The sequence below is a fragment of the Gorilla gorilla genome, chromosome 18 (assembly GCF_029281585.2).
Source record: "Gorilla gorilla gorilla isolate KB3781 chromosome 18, NHGRI_mGorGor1-v2.1_pri, whole genome shotgun sequence".
Taxonomy (NCBI): Eukaryota; Metazoa; Chordata; class Mammalia; order Primates; family Hominidae; genus Gorilla; species Gorilla gorilla.
This window is the reverse complement of record NC_073242.2, coordinates 36,823,138-36,831,453: the sequence shown is the minus strand read 5'-3', so window position 1 is coordinate 36,831,453 and position 8,316 is coordinate 36,823,138. Positions and strand designations below refer to the sequence as shown.

Sequence of the window (8,316 nt, the reverse complement as noted above, 5' to 3'; positions counted from 1 at the left end):
CCAGCCTGGGCAGCATAGAGACCTCCTTTCTACTAAAAATTTGGGGGAAAAAAAAAATTAGCTGGGCCTGGGGGCCCGCACCTGTAGTCCCACCTACTCAGGAGGCTGAGGCAGAGGGATCGCTTAAACCCAGGAGGTCGAGGCTGAGTGAGCTATAATCCCTCCACTGCACTCCAGCTTGGGTGACAGTGAGACCCTGTCTCAAAAAAAAGGGGGGAAAGAAAAGGAGGCTGGGTGCAGTGGCTCACTCCTGTAATCCCACCACTTTGGGAGGCCGAGGCAGGCAGATCACCTGAGGTCGGGAGTTCGAGACCAGCCTGACCAACATGGAGAAACCCCATCTCTACTAAAAATACAAAATTAGCCAGGCGTGGTGGCCGCATGCCTGTAATCCCAGCTACTCGGGAGGCTGAGGCAGGAGAATCACTTGAACCTGGGAGGCAGAGGTTGTGGTGAGCTGAGATTGTGCCATTGCACTCCAGCCTGGGCAACAAGAGTGAAACTCTGCCTCAAAAAAAAAAAAAAAAAAAAAAAAAAAAAAGACTGGTCGCGGTGGCTCACACCTGTAATCCCAGCACTTTGGGAGGCCGAGGCAGGTGGATTACTTGAGGTCAGGAGTTCAAAACCAGCTTGGCCCACATTGTGAAACCCCGTCTCTACTGAAAATACAAAACAGTCAGGGATGGTGGCGTGTGCCTTTGTAATCCCAGCTACTTGGGAGGCTGAGGCAGGAGAACTGCTTGAACCCAGGAGGTGGAGGTTGCAGTGAGCCGAGATCGCGCCACTGCACTCCAACCTGGCCGACACAACAAGACTCCATCTCAAAAAAGAAAAAGAAAAAAGAGGGAGGAAGGGAGGAAAAGAAAAGGAAAGGAAAGGAAATATCCTAAGGATGTAGAACCCACAGATCTGAAGAGCTGACTCCATATCTGCTGTTTGGCAGGGCCAACTGTAGGACTTGAGCACCTGCAGATTTCGGTATTCACAGGCGGTCCTGGAACCAATCCCCAGCAGTTAAGCATGTATAACTATCAATCATATAACTATGTAACGGTTGAACTATCCGTCTTAGCAATATACAAGTGTATTGCAAAGTGCCAGACCGGGTAGGTACTCAGTAAACATTCCCTTTGGCTATTCTCTGAATCTTGTTTGATTTATAATGTGGTTATTGGGCTTGGAAACAATTCTGAGAGGAGTGGAATGCTCAGGGCCTGCGGATGGGTCTCTCAGAGGTTACAAATCAAGAAACATCCGACAGGCATGGTGGCTCATGCCTGTAATCCTGGCACTTTGGGAGGCTGAGGTGGGTGGATCACGAGGTTGGGAGTTCGAGACCAGCCTGGCCAACGTGGTGAAACCCCATCTCTACTAAAAATAGAAAAATTAGCTGGGCGTGGTGGCACGCGCCTGTAATCCCAGCTACTCGGGAGGCTGAGGCAGGAGAATCGCTTGAACCTGGGGTTGGGGGGCGGTGGGGCGGAGGTTGCAGTGAGTGAAGATCGAGCCACTGCACTCCAGCCTGGGCAACAGATTGAGACTCCGTTTAAAAAAACAAAACAAAACAAACAAAAAAAACAATGTAGGTGCTCCACCCAGATCCTCTGGGAGTTCTTGCTGTTTCTGTGTGCCCAGATTACCTTTGATGTGCTTTCAAAGGCCCACGCCAGCACCTGAGGCTCTTCTTAAAAAACCATCCTTAGGTTAATAGAGCTGTTCGCTTTCCCAACTGACTTTAACCAGTGACTGCCAAGTGGAGAAATTAATCAGTGACTCTCAGGTTTAGCTCTCTTACCTTCAACCCTGAGGCATAATTGACTGGTTCTGGGCTTTTGCCTGAGGTCACATCCTTGCTTGGCTTCCTCCCCTTCCCCTTCCTGCTTCCCCTACTCTGTTCTGGGAGCACTTTCTTAAGAAATCACGTGGACATGAATCCTCTCAGGGACTCCAACCAGAAACATCCCTTCCCAGCTCAAAACCCACTCATGGGCCAGCTGCAGTGGCTCATGCCTGTAACCCCACCACTTTGGGAGGCTGGGGTGGAAGGATCATTTGAGCCCAGGAGTTCAAGTCCAGCCCGGGGCAACATAGGGTTTTGTAGAAACCCTGTTTCTACAAAAAATTTTAAAATTTAGCCTGGCATGATGGTCCAAACTACTCAGAAGGCTGAGGTGGGAGAATCTCTTGATCCCAGGAGTTCAAGGCTGCAGTGAACTCTGCAGCCACCATATTCCAGCCTGGGCAACAGTGCAAGACCCCATTTCTAAATAAATAAAAACTCACCCATGGATCCCTATGGCTCAAGATAAATCCCATGTTTCAGGGCCCTGGCCTCTGACTGCTGCCTGCCTCTCCAGCCTCAGCGCCCTGCCTTGCAGCTGGCGGGATTTTTCAGTCTAGCAAGTCACTGTGGTTTCCTAGCCCCTGCCATTTGGCTTCCACATACAACTTCCCCTCCATCCCCGTGAAGGGTAGGAGATGGTACAGGCCTAGAGCCAGCCTCAGGAAGTTTGCTGTGGGAGCTCACATGTGAAGGCAAGAGAACTTTCCAGTTCTCCTCCCAGCCCCACCAGGCCGCCCTTAGGCCTTTCTTCTTCCCTGGCAAGGTGGGTAGGGTGTTCCTATCTAAGATGTCATCTGGAGTTCTGATTCAGGTCTAACCTTGAGCCTACCTGATATCTTTGCCCAAATCCTTGGTCCTTTCTATCGGCCCCACCTTTCCTTGCAGTGGGGCACCCAGTCCCTGCTAGGGCCTGCCAAGGCACAACCTTGTATGTTCTTTTCCTTGGCAGCAGCAGACACAGTATTTTTAACCTTACTCAGGCTTGGGAAGCAGTTGGCTTAGGAGTTTGCCCAGTCTGGTGACCTTCACCTCTAGAAACTGTGACTGCCAGGAAAGGAAGAGTCAAAACTGATGCCCGAAGCTGGGTCAGTCTGGGCCTTCAATATTATCTGGGACCCGGAAACATTTGTTCAACAAGATGAATGAAAGCTCTTTGTATAAGGTGCTGCAGTCATCCCACTCCCACCAAATCAAACATGCAACAGACTTGGGACCCATTCTACTCCTGGCCCTCCAGGCTCTCAGGGCAGGTAAGAGACTGGGACACGAACCAGTTCAACCCAAGGGCTCAGTGAACCTGAATTGGGGCAGAAACAAAAGTTCACCTGCCCTCCCCACACACGGGGCCCGAGAGGGCATTCAAAATGTGAACTTTAATAACAACAGGTCAGAGTGGGGGTTCCCCAGGAATGAGAATGACGGAACTGGTGCTGGAGGCCTCAGGGTGCCCACTTCCCCGCTCCAAGGTCTGGAGGCGAGGAGGCAATGGACCCTGTTGAGGCGGGGCAGTGCCCAGCTCCATGTAAGTCCATCTGTCTGGGGCCCTGAGACCCAAGATGCAGCAGTGTGTGGAGCAGGGGGCCGCCCTGCCTGACCCGGGAGGTCCTGCAGGGAATGCGGCCCAGGCTGGTCGGGTGAGCAGGCCAAAGGCTGTGAGGTCAGATCCGGAAGCTTTCCTCCCGGCCATCGATGTGGCGGAGCCGCAGGTAGACGTCCGTGCCAATGCCCTGCAGGGACTGCAGCTGCAGAGACCCACCGAGGTACTCCGCGTAGGCCCGTGACGTGGGCAACCCGAAGCCAAAGCTGGGGGTGGGCAGGGGGACAGGACAGGAGGCTTCAGAGGCTTGAGTCTCCTGAGGTCCCCCACCCCTCCATCCTGGCCTGGCAGGGTCTCACCCGTGCATGGGTCCTGACTGGGCGCCACTATGCATGTCCAGATGGCCAAAGAGGGGGCTGATCCGGGGGTCCTGTGTGCTGGCCTCAGCAGTAGTGAAGTGGTAGTCCATGACCCGGTCCAGATCTTTGTGAGCGATTCCTCCACCACGGTCTGAGATCCTAGCAAGATGGCAACAACAATGGGCTTGGCTCAGCTTTGATGGGGTACTCACCACCCCCCAAGCAGACAGTGCAAAGTCTGCCTTCCTGTTCCTTCCACCCAGAGCTGGAATGTGGTCCACCTAGACCCTTGGGCCTTGTTTGTATCATCCTCACCCCTGCCAGGGCCACCGACTGCTTATACCTTCTCACAGGATGTGACATTTATCCTCGGCCCAGCATCCTAGACCGACTCCTGACTGTTTCTCAGTTTCAAGCTCCTCAGCTGCTGACAGAGGCAGGATACCTAGGCCTGCAGCTGGCCCCAGATCCATTAATAAGCAGCTCATGGTCATCTCAGGATTCAGAGAATAGTTTGTCTGGTCAGGGACCAAGTCCCAGAATGGGGCAGGAAGGGGCTCAGGGTCCTAAATCAAGTCAGAAACAGTGCCTAGACCCCCATCCCATCCACCTCAGCTCAACTCCCACTCGGGGCAAACCTGATGATCAGATCGACATCGTTGTTGGCGATGGTGATGACCACATCTGGGACATTGTAGGGAGTGTCTAGGTGACTCTCCATTGTGGCTCTATGCAGAGGGGAAAGACCAGTAGGTAGAAGCACCCCGGTTCCTGTCTGCCCCCAACCCAGCACATCAAGCCACCCCACCTCATGGCATTCTTGAGCAGCTCCGGCAGGATGTAGTCCAGTGGCATAGGGATGAAGGGGAACCGGGCAGCCACATGGCCATTGATGCGGACACGGGGTGCATTGCCATACTTGTGCTCACACAGGCGTCTGTGGATAGGAGCGAGGGTTCAGTCAGGGGCCCCTCCACCAGTGGTTTGCAACTGGAAACAATTCTGCCCCCCTAAGTAATATATGGCAATATGCAGAGACATTTTTGTTTGTCACAACTAGGCAGTACTGCTGGCGCCAGGGATGCTGCTGAACTTCCTAACGTGCACGGGGCAGCCCCTATGACAAAGAATTATCTGGCTGGAAATGTCAATAGTGCCATGGTTGAGAAAACCTGCTCCCCGCAGACCATGCCCCGGGCAAGGGCTCAGACCCAAGCCTTCCCTGCCCCAGACGTCTGCCCACCCTCTGAGCCATTCTTGCCTCACCTGGCAAAGTCCACCCACTTCTCAATAATCTTCTTTGGTGAGAGACGAGTACAGATGATGCCGACAAAGTCAGGCTGGCCGGAGAAAGGAGGTCAGGACTACCCACGCCCCTAGCCCCATCCCAAGATGCTGGCAACTTCGGAACTGCCCCAAAGCACCAGCCCCACAGCCTCAGCCCCCAGGCCCTTGACCCGGATCCCCAGCCCAGTCTCCTCTGTCTCACTTAACGTTCCCAGGTGGGTCTCAGGTCCCAGAGCCCCACCTTGTCCTCATGCAGCGCCAGGTGATGCGTGGCCAACATGCGGATTCCAAGCCTCGAAGTCAGCGTCTTGTCCAAGAAGTAGCGGACGAGCTTTTCATCCTGTAAAGAGTGAGGTCTCAGAATCCTGTGCCCTTCCCACTCCCAGCAGGCCCGGCCTCTCCTTTGCTGCCCCAACCTCTATGTGCTTCCGGCTCTCACGCAGGCCCTCTGCCAAGAGGGTCACCACATCCTTGTGGTCATCCAGCAGCTGTCGCACCAGCTGGCAGTACTGGGCCTCGTCCGCCTGGTCCTTGATCTGCAGGTCACAGAGTCATGAGGAAGGGTGGTCCAAGCCCAACCTCTCAGCCCCTCACCCTGCTCTGGCCCAGCACTCACCGGAGGGAAGTCTGTCAGCTTCTGGAAGGCACGGATATATAGCTCGTGCTGCAAGGAAGAGGTGTGGGAATTCACAAAGCCGCATGGGCACTGAGCAGAGAACAGCCACCCCCACCTACCCATGGGGATCACCACCCAGCTGGTCGACCACGTGATCAAACCCCCACTTCGACCCTTCCAGGCTCCGTGAATACACACCTTTGGCTTCTGAAGGCCTGGGGTTGAATCCTGTGTGGCCCTGACACCTTTAGGCAAGCAATCGTCTGCCACTCTGGGCCCCAGACTCCCCACTTGCCCCCGGGGCAGGGTGGCCCGCTGACCTAAGGTCCTCTCTACCTTACCACGTGCAGTATGGTGGGGTTGCAGCCAATGATGAAAGGAAGGCAGCGGAAGCCCTTGATGCGGTGAGCAATCCTCACTGGAAGTTCTTGCTGCAGGTACCGAGCACTTTTCTAGGAGAAAAAGAGAAGGGAAGGCGGGGCTGGAGCCTGAGTGTCTGGGAGAGCTCCAGGATCCACAAGGAAAATAGAGGGCGTGAATCTTACCAGAAGGTGGCTGCCGTCCTGAGAGCGGCCAGCGTAGAGCATCATGGTGGGCGTTAGGCGGACTGAGGGCTAGCGAGGGAGAGAGGCCTTGAGCAGAGAACCCCCAACACTCTCCCTCCCGCCTACATCCCGGACCCTGGGCTCGCTGCCCCCTTGCGCACCTTCTCCGCTGCCGCGTCGATGGCCGACTGGTTGTAAAAGGAGGTGACGGTCTTGGAGCGCTCCCGAGCCATCTCCACGTGGTGTGTGTCGGTGGCCGACGTCGAGCGGGCCCGGAGCGCGAGTGCGGGCCCCAGGAGGGGCCGGAGCGGAAGCCCGCCCCGGGGACCGCTCCTCAGCACCGACGCCAGGATCATCGTCTTGCTCCTTTCAGACCCGGTGGCCTCTAGGACTGAGGATCCGCTAGGGCTGGGGACCCACGCGACCCAAAATGGGGCAAGGGGGTGTGGGTGGGTAGGGGCTCTTCCCCGACTTCAGGGACCAGGGTGCGTCGAGGATGCTGACAGGCTCAGCCCGCGGAGAGCAGCTCCCATCTACCGGGGCGGGGAAGAGGAAGTTGTAAGGATCCGAATCCACAGAACCCGCACCATCTCTCCACCTGTGCATCGATCTCCCCAGACCCGGGCGACCTCTCCCCACCACTCCCACCGTCTCCCCAGATGCACACAGGCCGCGCCCAAAGGACCTAGCCTCCCGGGGGCTTCTGTTCCCCAACCCGAGGCTCTACTGGCGGTGGGAGGGCTGTCGGGGGAGGAGCCCCTCAGACCCTTCCAGCCCGAAAACCTCGCCCCAGCGCCCCGGGGTCCCGGGTACCCTTCTCAGGGGGCGGGGCTGCCCCTGCCTGCCCAGCGCCTTCAAACCCGGGCCCTGGGAGCGCGGCCAGCGAACGTGCGACACCAGCCCCGGCTTGGGAGGGTGCGGCACGGAGTCCCCAGCGGGACCCCCCACGCGGGTCACTTGGTTCGGCCCGGATGCCCCCCATATGGTAGATGCCAGCCCCGTCTGCGCGCCCGCGCTGTGATGGAGGCTGCGGACGTGCGCCGCGGGGCCTCCGCGGACTGAGTAGGCCGGGGTCGCCCCACTTACCGCGGGGCCGGAGCCAGGGCCCGGGTCCCAGCGGAAGGGCTCGAACAGTCCACTCGCCGGGCGCCCAGCCGCCTGCGCCCTCCGCCGCCGTGACGTCGCGTGGGCGGCAGCGCCCGCTGGGTCCTGGGAGTTGTAGTTTGGTCTGAGGACGTGCAGCCCCCGGGCGCCCGCGCATCCAGGCCACGCCCTTGCTCCCGAACCCCAAACAGCACCGCTTCCTCCACACGGCTCTCGAGGCTCTCCGTGTCCCTCCCGGCCTCTATCTCCTGCTCTATGAAACGGGCTCCCTGGGAGCTGGAAGATCTTAGATGTAAAGCGCACAGATCACGCCCTACCTGATTCCTTCTCGGAGGTCTTGTCCTCCTTCCAGTTCTTGGTTCATTTATGGGTAACCAGGCTTCAGACCCCAGCTCGGCCCCTTAATATCTGGAGCAAGTTATTTAACTGCTCAGTGCTTGGTAAGATGAAGAGATATCATCAGTTTTCGGGTTGTGTGGATTACATGAATTTATATGAGTGCCTAGAACAGTGCCAGGCGTGGAATTAGCACTATATAAGTGTTAGGCATTATTATTATTCACTCATGCCTGCAGATAATGCAAGTCGCTGACTGGGTGTCTTTTCTGCACCAGGAGAGGAGATTGGGCAGTGAGTTGAATAGATCTTTCCGTGCCCTGCATAAGAAAACAGTTTCAGTATCATTGGCTGTGATGAGGACTTTCAGAGGAGGCTGCGGGAGCCTCAGATAGAAACTGAGACAGCTGTGTAGGTGCAGCCTGAGTAGGACTTGCAAGGGAGCGGGGTGGGAAGGGTATGTGGCAGGACAGACAACAGCCCAGATGGTCTGAGGATATGGCTGGAGCCATATGGGATCTGGGAAGGAGAGGGGCGGCAGCAGAGAGCGAAGGATAAGTCTGCATTTGTCCTAGGGTAGTTAGGAACCACTGAAGGGTTTTAACTGGTGGGCTCTCCTCCTTAGACAGAACCCCTTGTCTGCAGTGATTTAGAGTGGGGCGTTTGGTGAGACCAAAGGCAGAGAAACC

The 8,316-nt window shown here is 56.5% G+C and overlaps 1 protein-coding gene and 1 non-coding gene across 2 annotated transcripts; both read right to left on the bottom strand.

Moving 5' to 3' along the window:
- Positions 1-3,197: 3,197 nt before the first annotated feature.
- BCKDK (branched chain keto acid dehydrogenase kinase) lies at positions 3,198-7,522 on the bottom strand. The gene is made up of 12 exons (XM_055365974.1): positions 7,274-7,522; positions 6,349-6,720; positions 6,188-6,256; positions 5,984-6,094; positions 5,643-5,690; positions 5,443-5,562; positions 5,268-5,366; positions 5,006-5,079; positions 4,548-4,676; positions 4,378-4,467; positions 3,740-3,898; positions 3,198-3,646 (listed from the first exon to the last, which is right to left on the bottom strand). The coding sequence occupies exons 2-12, from the start codon at positions 6,541-6,543 to the stop codon at positions 3,502-3,504; spliced, it is 1,239 nt and encodes a 412-aa protein (XP_055221949.1). The 5' UTR covers positions 6,544-6,720; positions 7,274-7,522; the 3' UTR covers positions 3,198-3,501.
- Positions 6,449-6,556, bottom strand: MIR1343 (microRNA mir-1343). The gene has a single exon (NR_106470.1). It is a non-coding gene; the product is annotated as a microRNA mir-1343 (primary transcript).
- Positions 7,523-8,316: the final 794 nt, after the last annotated feature.